Genomic DNA, 19,228 nt, shown 5'->3' with positions numbered 1-19,228 from the left:
AAACATACAGTACCCCAGGCCCCTCCCCTAGAGAGGCTGATTCAGCAGCTTTTGGGTGGGGCCCAGGAATCTGTGATGTTAACAAGAGCCTCATGCGATCGTTTTGATCAAGGAAGTTGGGGAAACCACTACTCTAAGCAGCAATATTTCAGACACCTATAACAGGGAATGAAGATTACTCCTCAAGTTACATCATAAAGACATAAATAAAGACATAAAAAACAACACATAAATAAATATTTCAAGTGCCACCCCACTACTTGCACAGAATTTGAGCATTATCACCTGTTATGGAACATGGACTGCAGACATCTAGGTATCTCAGTCTGGCCCTGGCCCTGACACCCATCTTGGGCAAGTTGCTTTTCCTCAGTTTCTCCACCTGTAAACTCCCAGTTGCTACACAGTGACATTCTTATTTAGATCACTATTCCCTTTGACCCAGAATTTCTACTTCCAGGAATTTATCCTGAGAGTTAACCAGGGAAATGTACAAGAATGTCCATCAGATTATTGTTTATAATGATGAAAAATAGGAAACTATATTAATGTCCATCATTAGGGAACAGTTAAGCACTGATTTATCTAGACATTCAATACTATGCAACCCTAAAAATGGTAATGTAGATCTTTATATTTGATATGGAAAATGTACATGACATATAAAGTAGTAAAAGCAGGTTACAAACATAATTTATACTTCAATCTCAGGTTGTTTTTTAAGTGTGTGTGGTGTTTGCAGAAAAAGACCATAGAGTTACATACTTAAGTATTAGCAGTGGTAAAATTTGGATGACTTTTTCCTTTTCTCTATATCCTTCTGTAATTGTCGACATTTTTTGAAGTAAGCTTAAAATCTATACTTGGGGGAAAATAATGCTTCATCCATTTTTTTTAAAGGTACTTCTTCATGCACATTGCCAGGATGGTGTCCACAATAGCCAGGAGACCAGGAGTAACTTAAAGGAAAGGTTTACTTAAAGATAGTGTGAACAAGAGATGTTCTTTCCTCAAAAAAATCCCACCACATTCTTTCACTGTACATTTGAGTTGTAAAGATTTTGTCCAAAAGCTCCTAATTTTTCCCAGTGTTACAGAAAAAAAGCACCAATTCATTCACCTGGAGCCAGTTTCAAGGAACTCTGGTTTCATGGCTGGCCCGCAGAGCAGCTGGTGGAACAGCAAGGCAAGTGTCAGAAAGCGCAGAACTCTGCTTATTTCAGGCCTTCCAGAAAGGCTCTCCCTTCCCAAATCCCTTCCTCTCAGCTGGGAGGGCTGGAGAAGATTCAGGTGTCTCCAGTGTGGAGAGGGCGGGATCATGTCCTGCTTCCTGCTATAAAAGCACAGAGCAGCACACCCCTCTGCTGGCTGATTTGGTGGTGTCTTCGGTCATGGCGTGCAGGCAGAGAGGAGACAGTGGGAGACCCTCAAGCTGGTTCACTGCAGACTGGAGGTAACTGGGGGCAGAAGGGAGAGGACATAATGGCCTTGTCTGTTGAAGTTCGTCCCTCTTTAACTCTCCCCCATGCCCTCCAGCACCTACAGGTCATTTCCTCTATTCTTCGCCCTTTTGACTTCGGTGAACTCAATACGTGTTAATCAGTTGGTGGATCCTTCCTTCCCAGGTAGGCCTCTTGGGTGAGGGAAGTGCTCTTAAGCACCTCTTGAACAGATTGCACCTAGGGTGCCTAGATGGCCAGGAAACACAAACATGGGTTAGACAATCTCCACTCATTCCCTTTATTACCTTGATCAAGTCACTACAGTTTTTCCATTGCTTACCTAGACCTTGCTCTACCAGCTAAATGGGAGAGCGTGCAAAAACACCTGTACTACCTTCTAGTTCTTCACTGCCTCAAGCTTTACGGCATCCAAAGAGTAGCAAACCACACACTAAGCCCCCATCTTTGGGAGCAGTCGTCTTCAAACAAATGCTCATGCTTAAGGAAAGCGTCAACATAACAGACAAAATCAGAGCCATTCCACTTGTAATGAGTTTTTCAAAATTTTCATCTGAGCCAGAGGATGCACAGTGTCAGGTTATAGGCAGATTGGTTAGTCTTTAAAAAGTGTGTCCTTGGGCTTACTTGGGGCATTTTTTAAACTTCAGATTGAAAAATCTTAGACAAAACTTTTCTCCAGTTCTTCACAGACCTACCATCCCCATCTCCATCAGGGTTCCAGCCTGGTTCCTGCATGCATGCGTGTTAACCCAAATCCAGGCTTCTCCTGGAGTACTTCAGAAAGCCCTAGGCACCTAACTGATACCTTCCCTACAGTTCTTGGTATCTTGCATTGTAGTTATATCTTTCCCACCAATCTGTAAGCTCCTCAAGGATGGTGGGCAAGCTTTGCCTCTCCCAACTGGCATCTTCCCTGTTGCCTGTTGGAGAGGAGAGTTCCCTCAATACACTTCTGTAGGAATCATGCCTCCTGTGTTCAAAGATGCCCCATGTGTTTCCTTTGCTCTTCAGGTACTGTCACTTGCTATGAAAATAGAATGATAGTGCAGTTTCAAAGCATTCTTGCCAACAAGATACAGCACGCATCTGTGGTGGGTAAGTAATGTGTATTATCTCATCTTAGTCTTACTTAGTAGAAGCCCTTGGCTCAAGGCCATCTCCATTTTCTGGTGAGCAGAGCACACAAACCCTGGAGCAACTGGCACCCAAAACCCATGATGACACAGGGGCCTTGAGTTGCATGATGCCTCCAAGAGTGGAAGACCCTGTCTTTCTTTGGAAATCTGTCTTATCTCAGAATCCCCTAGGAAACATCTATCTTCAAATCTCAGCATCTCCCAGAGCTTGGGTTATACCACTCAGGTGGGAAAATAAAAAGTGAAGTGATTTGAAGTACCTTAGAAATGGATTGGCAGTCTTGGCTATGTACCTCTGGCTGACTCAACGTCACTGAAATGTACTTCTTGGCCATCTCCTGTCTAAATTACTCTTGCTTCTGTAGATCCCCTTGGTCTTGAAATGCTGAACTGCACTTATGTTCTGGACCCAGAAAAGCTCACCCTGAAGGCCCCATATGAAACCTGTACCAAAAGAGTAGTAAGTAATTGTTGGAGGATTTGGGAAGTAGTAACCTAGGAGTTAAGGCTTTGGAGTAGAGCAGTAGTTCTCAATCAGGGTGATTTCTTTTGTCATCCCAGAGAACATCCTGTAATGTTTGCAGACAGTTTTGGTTATCACAGGTGGTTGAGGGGCGGGGCGGGAAAGGGCAGCTACTGGCCATCTAGTGGGTACAAGCCAAGGATATTGCTAAATAGCCTCCATTGCCCAGAGGAGCCCTCAGTAACAGACACATTAGAACCCAAATGCCAACGCTGAGGTTAAGAGACCCTGGAGTTGAGGATTTGGGCTTGATTTCTGGCTCTGCCACTATCTAGATGTGATTTGGGGTAAGTTAGCTAATCTTTCTAAGCCTCTACTTGCCCATTGGAAAATGGATTATGATATCTCTCCATAAGGTGTCTAAAGATTAATGACATAATACAGACGAAGGACTTGGCATAGCATCTAGACACAACAAATGATCAAACATGAGCTATTTTGATCTATAACCCCCATGGAAAAGGGGAGGCTATTTTGGGGCTGGCAAATAGAGTGCTGGTACCTCTAGGCTGTGAAAACATGTGTTGGAAGGCCAGCAGAAGCTGAACAGTAGGATTTTCTACTGTTAAGCAACAGTACTGCCCCATCAGGGTTATTAGGAGCAGTAAAAGCAACCTAAGTCATTTTCAAGTTTTAGTGTGCAAACAATCACTTAGGGAACTTGGAAAGTACAGAATTAGTTCATTTAGTTGATGACTTAATAGGTCTGGGGTGCATCCTAGAAGTCTGCAAGTTTAACAGTCTACTTCATCTGATTCTATAGTGAAGATCTCCAGTAATTAAAACTTTCCCTTCTGAAATGGCCTTTCCCAACTTTAGGGAGCTTAGGGTTGCATTCCTTTAGACCAGAGTCTACAGAGTATCACCTGTGGGTGGCCACATCCAGCCCATGATCTGTGTGTGTGATGGTCCTCGAGCTAAGAATGTTTTTTGTTTTTTAAAGAGTTTTTAAAACATGTTAGCACTCGTACGTGGCCTACAAAGTCTATATATTTACTAACACTTAACAGAAAATTGTTGGCTGACTCCTGCTTTAGACTGTGAGTTCCTTGGGCCAGGGGAAATAGCAAAGATGGCTCCGTCCAGCACCCAGCACAATGGCTGCTACATAGGTGCTCAATAAGTGTATTTGAATCTCTTGGTACAGGCCCCAAACCAAACAGGACCTTGATACTCAGATATAGGGTGAATGTAAAAAGAAAATAAAAACTGAACTCTGAGCCCTGAAACTCAAGGAACTATTCTCTGCCAATGAATGTAGGAGTCTTTCCTGGGGTATCTAAAGAGGCTATAGAATCTCCTGGTACAGGAATGAGGGACCTTCTAGAACCCGTGGTACTGATAATTTAAGGGTTTTGCCAATGTTAAGGGTTTTACCAATCAGCTGGGTCAGATGGTATTCTGGAATCCCCTTTCTCACTGAGGTACTAGCACTCTGTCCTTACTATGCCATTTTCATACAGCTTGGCCAGCATCAGATGACCATCAGACTCATGGACGACAATGCTGCTTTAAGACCAGAGGCTTTCATGTATGACATCAGCTGTCCAGTTATGCAAGCAGAAAGCCATGAGCAGCATTCGGGATCCACAGTCTGCTTGAAGGATTTCATGTCTGTGAGTGAAGCAGGCTGACTGCTTCTCACCCAGCTACTGCGGGGGAATTGCCGTCTAGACAGAGCTGGGCTTCAGAACAAGATCAGGATTGCAATCTGTATTTCACTACTGACTTGCTGTGTAGCTTTGGATTGATTTCTTAACCACACTGAGACTTTGTTTCTAAGTCTGAAGTGGGGGACAACAGTACCTCATAGGATGGCTTTAAGAATTGACTGAGAAGGTAGATACAGCACTCAGCACATCATGTCTAGCAATAAAAAGGATTCAGTTGGTAGCTTGACAAACTGGATACTTATCATGTGCCAGGCCCTACGCCAGATACTAGGATATAGCAAATGAGCAAAACAGACCAATCACAAACTCGTGGACTTTATAGTCTAACGGCTAACATCAACAGTGGACAAAAATAATCATACTTTATTAACAATGATGGAACTGCATGGCTTGACAGAGTATTTGATTTCTATGGACATAGTAAAAAGTTGTACATTTAAGGACTTAGTGTCTCAGCTTATAACTGGAAGGGAGCTTAGGTCTTCCAATTGCCTTTTGGTATCAAAAGCTCAAAGAGGAAATGATGTCTAAGGGCACTGCTAGGATTCATGACTGGTCCTGTGCTTCTACTACATCCCACAACTAGGCATCGTGGTGTAAGAATCACACAGCAGTTGCTCTGGGTGTTTTCCACATACTCTCAGGTAACATGATTTCAGAAATCTCCAAATCAAAGCCTCACATCATCTTTTTTGTCTTCCAGTTTACCTTTCACTTTTTTCCTGGTATGGCTGACGAAAGTGCGGTATGAAAGTTATTTTTTAAATTACAAGCCTAAGTAACCTTTAGTTCTATATTAAAGGTGACATAACTTCAATCCTGGTTAAAATATTAAATAGACAATAGTCTTGGGGTTAAGGTGAGCACCAGCCCTCTAAATGAAACTTTTGACTTTAGGATCCCAAACCTCAGATGGGATGGACCTTTGCAGTTGGTGATGGTGAAAGAGCCCAAACTCTGACCCTTCAGGAGGCTATGACACAAGGCTATAATCTCCTGATTGACAACCAGAAGATAAGCGTCCAAGTGTCATTCCATGCCACTGGAGTGACTCACTACTCGGTAGGTGTGAATCTTTTTGTACCACAATCCAGGCACAAACCAACATATCTAAATCCAAGCATGATCTCAACCATGTCCTCAAATTGAGAATACAACTCGTTCAACAGGTATCTTAATGCTTACTACGTACCAAGCACTGTACTAAGTACTAAAGATAAAATGGTGAGATACAATGGTTAACAAAATAGATATGGTCCTTACTTCAATCTGTTCTCCCTCTTCCCCCATAGATCTAAATTAACTACATAATATGGAGCTAGGGTACTACTAAATTCTTTTACGAATTAAGGTGTTCTGTTTTATCATTGCCCTGTATTGTGTTTACAGTAGGTACCGGTACTTTGGGGACCAACAATCATGACACTACATTAAATCAGTTAATGGGCCAAAATACTTAGAACAGGTCTCGGCACCTACGTGCTCAAATGTCAGCCATGTTAACAGTCCTGTTATACACTGAGTATATGCTGAATCTTATAAACATTCTCTCTGAATGCTGATACCATAAGATAGTCATAAAACAAGAGCTCATATCTGCTTAGAAATGATCAGCTACAGGTCATATCAGTAGACACTACTTTGCCAGATGTTATGAAGTACAAGATTTTAAAACTAGAGCACCTGCAGAACAATTGGGACAAAATGCCTGAACTCTACTTGCGCCAAGACAGTGCCCAATAGTTGAGTATGTTTGCCCTGACTATTCCAGCGTTGGTTAGAAATTCAAGTAATTCAGGTAAACCAATGTCTTTGAAAATGCCTCTCCTCAGCAAGGTAACAGCCACCTCTACATGGTGCCTCTGAAGCTTACGCATGTATCTCCTGGGCAGACGATCGTCTTATCATCACGACTCATTTGTGTGTCAGGTAAGTGCCTAGGAAGGGGCAGTTCCAGTTGTGGAAGACATTGTTCTAGGGGCTTAATCAAAACTGATCATTCTGTCATTCCTTCTAGATCCTGTGACTTGTAATGCTACACACATGACTCTCACCATACCAGAGTTTCCTGGGAAGTTGAAATCCATGAGCTTTGAAAATAGGAACATTGCTGTGAGCCAGCTGCACAACAGTGGGGTTGATATGGAAACAACAAATGGCTTGAGGTTGCATTTCAGCAAAACTCTCCTCAAAACAAGAGTACGTTCCATTATCAATCACTGAGCTTTATGGAAGCCTGGCTTGAAGCATAGCCTTTCAGGCTACCCTGATACAGCTGCTGACTTGTCCATAAATTCTAATTGCCAGTGTAAAAAATTCAATATTTGGAAGGCCTCATTTGAACACCTTGCATAAGTGAATTCTCAAGTAACTGAAATTTACTCTCAAATACCAAGCCTCTTTAACTGCAATGGAAGTTTTCCTAAGTTTCTTAGTTCACTGAATAGTACAAACTGCTATCAAGCTTCTAATGATGAACCTCTCATGCCCTATTAAAACAGGACAGCTTGAGCCAAACAAGTGTCCCCAGCTGTCCTCACTGAGGCCAGTCTTGACTGAGGCAATTGCCAGGGACACCAAAGAATAATTTTATGTTGGTGTGTACTTTGCAATAACATTTTATAACTCCTGGATTGGCAGCTCTTTAGAGGTTGAATTAACAGATCAAATTCCAGTGTCTAGTACAAAGAGCATACAGTACTGGGTACTTGAGGGCATGAGCTTAAAGAAATAAATTTCCTTCCTAGGGAAGGATCCTGATCTGGAGAAGTGATAGGGTCTCTTGTTCTGGCTTAAAGGGAAACCATAATAAGTCTGGAGTGTGCTTTGAAGGTTTCAGTGTACTTACTTCCTACCTCCTCTGACTGCTCTGGGTCCCAGCAGGCTGTGGCTGCTAACTGACATTCTTTCATTTCAGTTCTCTGAAAAATGCCTACCCTATCAGTTCTACTTATCGTCACTCAAGCTGACCTTTTACATTCAACTGGAGATGGTATCCATGGTGATTTATCCAGAGTGTCTCTGTGAGTCGACAGTTTCTATCGGTAAAGACCATTTTTCTTAAACGGTTTCCTACATTCTTTCTCTCTTAGCTCTGGCATGTGGGAAAGTGTATAGAAGTTCAGACTCTGCATTGCTTATACTTTGAGGAAATGAAAGGCTGGTCAGACCAGAAATGTCAGTCTAAGCTGCTGTGATAGGGATGTAAGGAAGATAACACTTCTAAAATACACATACAGGTAGGTTTCACAACTGTTTCATGTTTTTAAGTAACCTGGATATACTTCATGTTAGGAGCCTAAGCCTATCATCTAAATAAGATTGCTTCAAACCTGAAACTACAGGGACTACAAGTATTTCCCCAAACTTCTGAAAATTCCTCAAAGAATATGGAAGTAGGTGTCTCCTCTTGTGTAGTATTGCTTCTGCCTCTTTGCTCCTATTATTCGCTGACCTGTATCAGGTCAAGCCAAATAGGAAAAATTAGTTGCTTCTTCAACTTCCCCTTAAACCACCAAGATTTGTGAGCCTTGAAAGAAGGGACATTATGACACAAGGCACTGCACTCTAAGCCTCATCAGGTTTTTATCATGGGTCTCTTACCTCACCTGGTGCTTCTTCCCACGTCTCCTGTTGCCTCTTCCTTTGGATGAAAAATCCTTCTGCTCATACAGAGCAGCCTCACTCTTGTCTTGGCACCTTCAGGGTCTCCCCTTGTAACTCAAGCTGCTTATCAAGGTATTTTCCCAAACAAAGACTTAAGACAAATTCTGTTGCCTCCTGATGAAAATTCAAACTTCCATCACACTTCAAATTAGTAGATGACAATAGTCACATGGCAGACAGATTTTTTTTTTTTTTAAACTCTCACCACTATCTAGTTTCAGGGGAGCTGTGTACTCAGGATGGGTTTATGGACGTTGAGGTCTACAGCCATCAAACAAAACCGGCTCTCAACTTGGATACCCTCAGGGTGGGAGACTCATCCTGCCAGCCAATCTTTAAAGCTCCATCTCAGGGGCTGGTGCGGTTTCACATACCCCTGAATGGATGTGGAACAAGACATAAGGTTAGTACTGGCCCCATAGCAAGAGGTTAAGACTTACTTTTGAGATGCCTAATTAACCACTTTCTCTCACCTTACTCTAAGTTCAAGAATGACAAAGTCATCTATGAAAATGAAATCCATGCTTTCTGGGCAGATCTTCCTCCGAGCACAGTTTCCAGAGATAGTGAGTTCAGGTGTGAACGCAATTGCTACTTGACTTTTTAAGCCCCAGCTTAAACTCAAGCAGTCTTCTAATCTAAAATTCTTAACAACTTCACCCACCCACTCTTACAGAATGACGGTGAGGTGCTATTACAGCAGCAGTAACATGCTAATAAATACCAGTGTTGAAAGCCTTCCTCCTCCAATGGCCTCAGTGAAGCCGGGTCCACTTGCCTTGACCCTGCAAACCTACCCAGGTGAGACATTACAACCTAAAAAATCTGCTTAAATACTTTCAGGGAACTCTTCCCTAAAATGAACTTTGATGCCACCAGACTAGAGTAGTAGCGATGTTTAAGCTTCTGTTGTGACCATCAACTACTTGAGTACCAGAGGGGCTTCTCCTCCATTTCAGATAACTCCTACCTGCAACCATATGGGGACAAGGAGTACCCTGTGGTGAGATACCTCCGCCAACCGATTTACCTAGAAGTGAGAGTCATAAACAGGACCGACCCCAACATCAAGCTGGTCTTAGATCACTGCTGGGCAACATCCACCATGGACCCAGCCTCTCTCCCTCAGTGGAATATTGTCGTGGATGGGTATGTATTCTCCATAGAAGGTAGCCCAGCTAATCAAACTACCAGTAAAAAGAATAAAATGCTCTTGGGCTTGAGAGGAGCACTATATCAAAGGCCCTGATTTTTGTTCTTGTTTCTTAGCAACCAGTCCTTGGTCTAATAAGGTGACTCATGCTTTCCTACTACCCTTGAATCTAAAAGTATAAGATCCTTCCCAAGGAAATCTGGCTTTAATATGCCAATATCTGGAGCGAGAAGAGATTTCTAGTTCCTATCCATTTACTGAATACCTACCATATGCCAAACATGGCGCTATGTACTCCAGACGCATTATTTGAACCTCATCACTCTGAGAGACACTAGCCACCTCACTTCATAAAGAAACCCAAGCTTGCTACTTAAATAACTAGCCCAAAGTAATATTTAGTAAATGGTAGAACAGGAATGCCCATCTGACTCTAGATCTGAATATCACAATGCTCTGAAGTTGTGACTACCCACTTGTATGTTGGTGTTTGTCCTCTTGGCTCTGCTGGCACCTAGATAGAACTGCACCTTATCTTTCTTTGAATCTGTTGTAATCTGTTAAGCTTGTATCCTCCAGGTGCACTCCTCCACGATCATGGTAGCCAGCACGTTCATGCAGCTCATTCCTTCACCCCATTAAAGGCTTGCTCGAGTGTCCACTTCTCCTTGAAGCCTACCCTGACCCTCCTGCACCCTCACCCTGGTCTAACTCTTCTTTTGTTAGTACTTACATGCTACCTAACATACTAACTTATAGCTACTATACTCTGCTAGCATCTAAGATATAAAATGGCAGGAGTTCTCCACCTTGTTTTTTCAGCAACATATACTAACCGCCTGGGACAAAATAGATACTCAGACTAATAAGAATTAAGCCAGTGTCATCTGAAGAATTACATAATTCTTGATGAATTTAGCTGGCAAACAAATTGGTACTGAAATTGTATTAACACGTAGTAGAAGAAAAACTAGCATGAACAACTTATAACTTCATGAATATTGTTGGATAGGCCAAATCAGAGGTATATTAAAAAAAAAAGATAGAAAAAAGGTACAGGTAGAAGGTGTTATGTGTGACTGAATTTGAGCAAATGCTGAGTTAGACTCTGGGGTGAATTCAGCTGATGTCCCTCCCTGAAATGTACCTTCCAGCTGTGAATACAACCTGGACAACCACAGAACCACCTTCCATCCGGTTGGCTCCTCCGTGACCTATCCTAATCACTATCAGAGGTTTGATGTGAAGACCTTTGCCTTTGTGTCAGGGGCCCAAGGGTTCTCTCACTTGGTAAGTGATTAACAAGTCACCTGGGACAGGTCGAATGTGAGACATCAGTTTTACTCAACTCTTGTTCCATCTCCAGGTCTACTTCCACTGCAGTGCGTTAATCTGCAATCAACTCTCTCCTGACTTCCCTCTGTGTTCTGTGACTTGCCCTGTGTCATCCAGAAGCAGGCGAGGTAAAAATTTCAAGTCCTCATTAATGTGAGTTTACAGCAAGCCTCAACCTTTCAGAATTTAAGAATGAGTGCCTTGTTCTTTACCTAGTCCCAAGAGCACAAGAAACCTGAGTCTGAGATAGACAGGTTCTCCATCAGTCCTATGGACAAGTTTTTTTGCACATGAGCTGTAGCCTGATCTTCTACAGACTTTAAAGTTACTCTTCCTGAGTCTAGGTAGACTCTGAACTTTGTCTTCTGATGTTCTTTGATAGTTCATCCTCCTTTTACAGTAAGGTGTATGCCCTCTCCTGTGAAGGCAGGCAAAACCACCTAGAGCAGGGGCTCCATGGGGAGCTGCTCTGGGTAATCCCTCAGCACACTTCTCACCACTACTCATTATCCCAGAGGTCAAACTATCTGTTTCCAGCCACAGGAGCCACTGAGGAAGAAAAAATGATAGTGAGTCTCCCGGGTCCCATCCTCCTGTTGTCAGACAGCTCTTCACTCAGAGGTATGGATTTAAAGCCTTGGGTACTTCTTGGACTCAAGTTCTTGGGTTTTGTGTCAAATTTAACTATGCATAGATAACACATGCTCCTGATTAGACAAGAAGAGAAGGAGTCTCTTCCCAGCAATAGGTTCTGTTAAGTCTCTTGTGTGCCCCTCCAAAAATCCCCATTTAACACAAGTGGAATCATATATTCTACCTACTGTTCTGTAACCTTTTTTACTTGTTTTAGCCATCTTATATCTGTACAGAGACCTCTCACTGTTAGTAACTAAAGGATTCCAGTTTTGTCACTAATGCCACATTAGAATCCTCAAATCTTGGTCCTCAAATTTTGGCCTACTATACAAGAACTTCAGACTATGTTTCTAAAAAAAAAAAAAAAACAGGACTAATAGGTCAGAAGACATGTGCTTGCTACTATCAAACTTAAGTCTTTACTGGATTATGTTACTGTTAATATTTTACATCTTCAGCCCAGATAGTCTTAATTTTAGGCCTAGAACTTGAAATTAAGCTCTCTTAAATCCCTAGCTAATAAGCTGCAAGAAATCATGCACTTGGGACAACTAATCATATCTGTTAGTGCCAGAATGTTAAACAATGAGCTGGGACTGTAAGGTTCTTTCCAGGCGTCAGCCCATCTGATCTGAGTGAAAGCAAGTAGGAAGTGGGAACAGCTGTGGGAGTGGAGTAGGGCGAGGAGGAGGTTGGCTTGAGGGATAAGACTATACCCTGTTGCAAGCTTCCCAAATGAGCTCTTTGAAGCTTAATTTCACTTCCTTCTCTGGGGAGTTTTAATGTGTAAAACTTCAGCTTCAACTTACACTTCGTTTTAATGATCTTAAGACTTGAATGTCTGCTTCCTTTCCAGACGCTGTGGACTCTAAAGGGCATGAGACTGCTGGATATGTTGCTTTTAAAACTATGGTTGCTGTGGTTGCCTCAGCAGGCATTGTGGCAACTCTAAGCCTCATCAGCTACCTGCGCAAGAAAAGAACCATAATGCTAAGTCACTAGTTGGATTTTCAAATAAAGTGGTCAACGTAAGACTCTTGCTTCTTACTTATTAAGTTTAGATGGAATTCGAGGACTGTTTCTTGCAATCATTCTTCTTTAGAGAATATAGTACCTTTCCACAGTCCTCTGGGCAGGCCTTGTTCTGTGTGGACATGAATAAGGATATTGCTGACTTAAGTGCTTCCTGTCACTCAGCTTTTTCTGAACTCCATCCCCAAAACTGGCAATGCCAGAGAATTCAATGACTAATGGGGCTTGGTGACAGCCCACCTCTAGGGGGGCATTTAGGTGACTTTAATGTCTTTTACCCCCTCCATTCATATATACAAGATGAGGAGGGCAAGAAGTCACCCCTAATCCTTGGCATAACTTCCCTTCTCTACAGAGGAAGGGAAGCCAGGTATTCCCAAGGAAGTAATCTAGTATCATACTTAAGTAATATTTCCTAATTCAAATTAGTCTTTCCAGTGAGTAGAAAACTTTCCCTGAGAACTTAAGGGATTTATTCTCCCGTGTACTCCCATTCCAATTAAAGGCCAGCAATCTCCTTTGGGGGAGGGAAAGGAATAATAAAAGATTCTAGCTTTAGTAAGTGCAATTACAACAATCCTGGCCTCGTTAAGGCTACACAGCTGGTCACGAGCCTCTTAGCTGAGCCTGGAGAGCTGCTTTCCCACTACCTAGCACTCAATTATTACCTCCTCCTGAGGCTGCTCCATCTTCTTCCCGAGGGTGCCCCATCTTAACTAGGCTGTAATTATGTCAAAATGACTAGTCTGCCTCACACTGTAGCTCTAACAGACCACATTCAAGATATCTAATATAGACATTAACTTGTATACTTCAACTAGAAAAAGTCTGGATCTAAACAAGAACTTTTGCTATGAAAAAAGTTGTAAAGCTTCTAAATCTCTGTACATGGTGGAGGTGAATCAAAATATGAACATCTTTAGTGTTTGGACTTCACCCCTCAATTGTGAGTTGTCATACTCCTGGGTTTTTCAAAACCTTGAAAGAATATTATATATACTTGGTCATCTTATGATACTGTAGGTCTTTAATAATGAATCCTTCTGCCTTTTCTTCAACACAACCTTTGATTCTAAATCCTTTTAAGAGTTATGTGGTAAAACTCAGCCCTGGTATGGGGAAGGAAACAACTGCATTCATATTGTATAAAAGGTCTGGTCTTCCTATAGTAATAAGGGCTAAAATGTCAAGTTCTCATCAAGGCTATTCTTTAGACATTTCTTTATAAGAGAATAAGGCATTAATCTGTCGCTGATAAAACAAATGGTCTTGGATTCAAACTTTTTCTGTGACTACGTCATATTAGTGTTACATATTAGAATCAGAAATATTGCATTGCTGCATGCACTTCTTAAAACAGCATTTAGAAAACTGTTGGCCACTTACATGGCTCCCTGATCTCATGTGGTAGGCTGAATAATGACCACCCCCAACATGTCCACATCCTAATCACCAAAAACTGAATATTGTTCCCTAGTCATGGCCCCAAATGGACTTTGCAGATGTGGTTAAAGGTCTTGACATGGGAAGATTATCCAAGTGGGCCCAATTATAGGGCTCCCTATGAAACAGACAGGAGAGTCAGAAAAGATGTCCCAGTGGAAGCAGAAGTCAGAGTGATATTGTCCACAAGCCAAGGAATGTGGGCAGCCTTTAATAGCTGGTAATGGCAAAGAAATGGATTCTCCCCTAGAGCCTCCAGAAGAACACAGCTCTGCTGCCCCATTTTGGACTTGTGAATTCCAGAGATATAAAATAACTTGTTTCAAACCATTTAGTTTGTATTAATTTGTTACGGCAGAAACAGAAAACTAATATACCCTCTAATGAGTCATTACCCACAAGTTGAAAAACACTTTGCTAGAAATGCACATTTTACAGATGAGCAACTTGAGCCCTAGCAAGCTTGTCTAAGGTATCAGAGTATCTTGGTTATAGAGGTGGAGCCTCTCATCCCCAATCTGGTCTATTTGTGTAGAGTCACAAGCCAGGATCACAGTGACCTGGGCCACAAGGCTGCTGCACGGCAGGTTGGTTCTGATGTGTTTGCAAATGTTGAGGCAGAAATTTGAGAGAGGAAAGCCAAGCTGGCTGTGGAGCAGCTGCTGGAATGAACACTAGTTGCCATGGTATCCTAGAACAAATATAATGAGCAGTTGTTTAAAGTCGTGTTCTCATCTTCTGAAGGTACCTATCCTACTGTAGATGGGGGGTGGCAGCCTAATAAGCAGAGAGGAGCTGTGTGGGCAGAGAGGGAGCTCAAATCCCAAGAAGCTGCTCCTTCATCCAAACCTGTGTTTGCAATCTCCCTCACCAGGTAGGGATTGGCTGTAATTGTAACTCAGGTGGCAGGAGGTAGACGAAAGGCATTTGAGATTCTAATATTCTACTGGACAGTTCTGTTGGTGCAGTTTACAGGGGCTGGGAGCAGACTTGTGTGCCTTGGGAAGCCCCCTTTAATGCTGAACTTCTCTTCCCTGCCCTGTTCTGCTGCTTCAAGCTGTTTTATGGAACGTGTACAGCTCTAGAACAAGAGCTGGGCTTGGGTTCTGGATCTGTCTTCCTTACTGTGTGACCTTGGGCAGATGGAACAATTTCCAAGCCTATTTCCACATCTGGAAAATGTGAATAAAACCTACTTTGGAAGCATGCAAGGGTTCAATGAGATAGTCAACATATTAGTGTATTTGCATTGGAGCCACCTAGATGAAACCTCATAATACTATAAACAGTAACTGAAGGTTGAATAAAATTCTGTGACAGATGAGAGGTTCTTGATCATGCACATATTTTGTAAAATATAGATGCCCTGACGTCACCTACTGAACTAGAATCTTTAAGGAGTGGGGTCTAAGCATGTTTAGGCTCTGTGGGAGGCTGAATAATGGCCCCAAAATATCTAGGTCCTCATCCCAGGAACCTGTGACTGTTACCTTTCATGGCAAAAGGGACTTTGCACACATGATTAATCTAAGGGTCCTGGACCGAGAAATTATCTGGATTATCCAGGTGGGCCTGAATGTAATCACAAGCATCCTTATACAAGGGAGACAGAATGAGATTCACCTACAGAGAGGAGAAGGCCATATGATGATGGAGATAGAGACTGATGCACTTTGAAGATGGAGGAAAGGGCTCCAGCCAAGGAACACAGGCGGACACGAGGAGCTGAAAAAGTCAAGGAAACATTTCCCCCAGAGCCTCAAGAAGGAAACAGCCCCACGGACACCTTGACGTCAGCCCAGTGAAACTGTAAGAGACCTCCAGATTTGCAGGACAGTAAATCTGTGTTATTTTTAAGCCACTAAGCTTGTGGTAATTTGTTACAGCAGGGAGAGGAAACGAACACAAGCTCCTCAGACGATTCTGACATGTACCCTGGATAAGAATCACTGCGCTAGACAAACGCAAAGGCTGTGTGGACAAAGAATGTTGCCTGCCATCAAGCCCTCAGCCACTGCAGCGGCCCCCAAGGTACGCCCTGGGGGGAATTCAGGATGGAAAAAAAAATATTGGCCCTAGATAGTTAAGACGCATATCAAAGGAATAATTTCAAAGAGCCCAGACTCTTGCATCTACACATACATAGAAAAGCACTAAAATCATTAACTTGAGATGTCTGTTTCTTGTGATTAGCAATCTTTTGATGTTTGACGACGTTTGTTTGTTTTCAGCAAATCTCCTATACGTCCAGACTCTTCCCCAACCTCTTTGCAGCAGTTCCTCAGAGCTATCTGAAAGGCTGTTTCTGAGCTAAAGTCCTCACTAATGTCCTTGAATAAAACATAATTCTCAACTTCCGCCTTGTGCATTTTTTTTCAGTCGACACTTGACTTTGTTCAGGAATGATATAGCGTGCCCCTAGTATCCTGATTGGGCTAAATAACCAAGATAAAGCCTCAATTCCCCTTGCAGATATTTGTGTAGTGGTAGGTACATGATACTGTTCTGTTCAATGAGATTTAAGAGAGAAACTGGGAGGGGGTTTTCTGTCTTTTTCCTCATTTCAAAAAAAAGGTATATAAGGCTAGCCCCTTTTCTCCCTGTCTTTGGCTGTGGTTGTGTGAATTCCTTGAGCTGTGCCAGCTTTCTTGTGACCATGAGGAAACATATTTAAACATATCTAAAGATGCTCTCTGAGAATGGTGGAGTAATAACACAGAAAGCCTAGATCCCTGATTACTTCACTGTGTTTCCTAAATCAACCCTAGAACCACTTGTATCTGGATTTCATGTTTAGTGAGATGCTAAGAGTTCTTATTTTTTAAGGAAGGCACTTTGTTTCCTGTAGGTAAAAGCATTCCAAATCATTCAGGCTTAAGGAACCCTTATTTTTAGAATAAAGTTTATGACTATAATTTGCATCCATAAGAACACACCAAGTTACATGTAAGCTTTGCTTTGGGTTAACAGCCAAATTTGTATAAACCAAAAAAATAAGAAAACCTTTTGTTAACAAATTTATTTTGCTTTGGCTCCCTCAAGGCTCAAGAGGTCCAGAGTCTGATTCTGTTCATCTTTGAACTCCCACTGATGCTTCTGTGAGGGAAGTGATTTGACCAAAAATGCAATACAAAGAAGCTTGATTCAAAGCAAACAGTATAGTCACTTACTTCTCACCCTTACTTAGAGATGAATCCTCCTGCCTTAATTCTGTTCCAGGGTCAAAGGAGCAGGGAAGATGTCATAAAGCAAGAACTGGATGCAGGGGACATGGGTTCTATCCCTGGCACTGCAGACTTACAGTGTGCACTTCCTCTCTGGGCCTCAGGTGTACCAGCTGTAGAAGGAGAGGATTGGAGAGAGCATCTATTACCTTGCCACTCAGGGTGTGATCAGTGGAAGGCTCTGAAACCGAGGGCAGTCATCAGTTAGATTCCCTTAAACTATAATGTGCTTAATAAATAATATCCTATAAACTGCCTTCACTGACCAAGCTTACTTTGTCTTGCAAATTGCATACCCTCCAAACTTCACGTAGCTTGGACAATATATATCAAGACTCCTTTAACAGCCCCTTATAGAAAGCACCTCTGAGAGTAATGTTTGCTTAAGTTGTTTTTAAGGAACATGGAGCTAGTCTTACCCAGTTCAAACCGGTTGAGACCACCAACCATTCAGCTGGGCCTGCACAAGTGTCTGATGGGTGACTTTTTGACGTCAGAGGGCCAAAAACTCCACCCTCAGATCATGCTAGTGCCACCATTTTCTAAGCATGTGTCCCATGAAGAAGCATGTAACTCAGATATGCTTGTGCAGATCATTGAGTACCTCGCCTTTTTCCTGTCTCCAATCACCTTCCCCTGGACCTTCGACCACCCTATACTCTCCACCCACAAATATCCCAAGCCTCTTGCCTTTGAGGAGGCAGGACCTGAGACCTATTCTCCTGTCTCCTCGCTTGGCTGCCTTGTGAATAAACCCTTTCTCTGCTGTAAACCTCAGCGTCTCAGCGCTGGTCGGGCAAACAAAACTAGTTCAGTAACAGCTTTGCCAGGAGCTGGTGAGCCATGTAGAAGCTCAGGTCCTGCTCCAGACCTACAGACTCAGAATCTGCCTTTTAACCCCTTGTACACATGCACATTAACGTTTAACAAGCACAGTCTAAAGCTTCTTCCAGCTCTCAGTTGAGCCACCTTCAGATCACCTGATGTGAGTGCCCTCTACTGGCTTTAGGAAACATTTTCTTTAGGAAACACTTCTGTTCCATTTCCCTCTGCTGGTTCTTTAAGGTTTTCAAATGGCGCTTGAAGCTCCTAAATAGGGCCATAGGACTACTATTATGGGGCTTGAGTCTCCTCTGCAGTTTTGGGAAGCCGATCAATGTCTACTGCCCGAGCAGAGGGGCCCATGCCCTCTCTAGCTCAGATGGCTCTCTGATTCCCAATTACCGAGTAGTCTACCTTCCTGATGTCTCACCCTTGCCACTTCTGCTTTAACAAAAAGCAGGGAGCAGAGGAAGAGCACCTGAGTGGGCCAGGTGATGGTGGGTCCCTGGCTTAATCACTAACTATCTCTGAGACCTTCAGAAAATGACTTGCTTGTTCGCCCAGTTTCTTCTGCTGCCAGTTGACTAGTCAGGCATGGAAATGAGAAGAGGAGGACCTCTCAGGACTCTTATGAAAGGTCAAAGATGATAACATATGTGAAAGGTCTTTGACAACCTGACATATTTCACAAACGTGAAGGTGTATGTGTCCCTGAAGCCGCTAGTGTAACCAGCTGCTCTGGTGCAGACCTGGCCAACTCCAGCCCTGCCTCAGCCTGATACCGACCAGGGTTCTTAGCCTTCCCCAGTCGATAGAAATTGACTAGAGGCCAGACAAGAAACTCAGGCAAGGCTTTGCTGGGGACCCTGCTGCAGCAGAGGGGAGCAAGAACAAACAACAGCTTCCCTTGCTTGCGCGCTCCCTGAGGGGGTCGAGCTTATTCCTTACATGGGGTGAGGGTAGGGGTGTGTCCAGGGGTCAAGCCGGAGGCGTGGCTTAGGTGGTTTGCCCACCCCTTAGGTGGTGTTGGGTGCAGGGGGCATGCTCGGTACCGTGCTTTTGCTCCCCACACCCAGTTTTTGCTCCAGGCTCTTCAAAATTGGCAGTTGGGTTTTTTTGGTC

At 42.9% G+C, this 19,228-nt stretch overlaps 1 protein-coding gene across 1 annotated transcript; it reads left to right on the top strand.

The window, feature by feature from the left end:
- The first annotated feature begins 811 nt into the window (after positions 1–811).
- Positions 812–12,598, top strand: ZP2 (zona pellucida glycoprotein 2). The gene is made up of 18 exons (XM_036826293.1): positions 812–1,453; positions 1,537–1,625; positions 2,475–2,558; positions 2,965–3,059; positions 4,586–4,738; positions 5,499–5,540; positions 5,693–5,857; positions 6,628–6,724; positions 6,813–6,994; positions 7,713–7,839; positions 8,677–8,864; positions 8,946–9,037; positions 9,138–9,262; positions 9,421–9,610; positions 10,769–10,904; positions 10,981–11,077; positions 11,487–11,570; positions 12,442–12,598. Exons 1-18 carry the CDS (start codon positions 1,392–1,394, stop codon positions 12,585–12,587), a joined length of 2,154 nt encoding a protein of 717 aa, XP_036682188.1. The 5' UTR covers positions 812–1,391; the 3' UTR covers positions 12,588–12,598.
- The last annotated feature ends 6,630 nt before the right edge of the window (positions 12,599–19,228 follow it).

The sequence above is a fragment of the Balaenoptera musculus genome, chromosome 15, assembly GCF_009873245.2.
Source record: "Balaenoptera musculus isolate JJ_BM4_2016_0621 chromosome 15, mBalMus1.pri.v3, whole genome shotgun sequence".
NCBI lineage: Eukaryota > Metazoa > Chordata > Mammalia > Artiodactyla > Balaenopteridae > Balaenoptera > Balaenoptera musculus.
The sequence above is the reverse complement of the archived record's forward strand: the minus strand, read 5'-3'. Positions and strand labels throughout refer to the sequence as shown.

What these genes read in the sequence shown, in the direction of transcription:
- ZP2 (XM_036826293.1), top strand. Translation starts at nt 1,392, where the DNA reads ATGGCGTGCAGGCAGAGAGGAGACAGTGGGAGACCCTCAAGCTGGTTC. An exon ending in GCTTGAAGGATTTCATGTCT is followed by an intron (nt 4,739 to 5,498) that starts GTGAGTGAAGCA and finishes TTTGTCTTCCAG; the next exon opens with TTTACCTTTCACTTTTTTCC. An exon ending in TGAGTCGACAGTTTCTATCG is followed by an intron (nt 7,840 to 8,676) that starts GTAAAGACCATT and finishes ACCACTATCTAG; the next exon opens with TTTCAGGGGAGCTGTGTACT.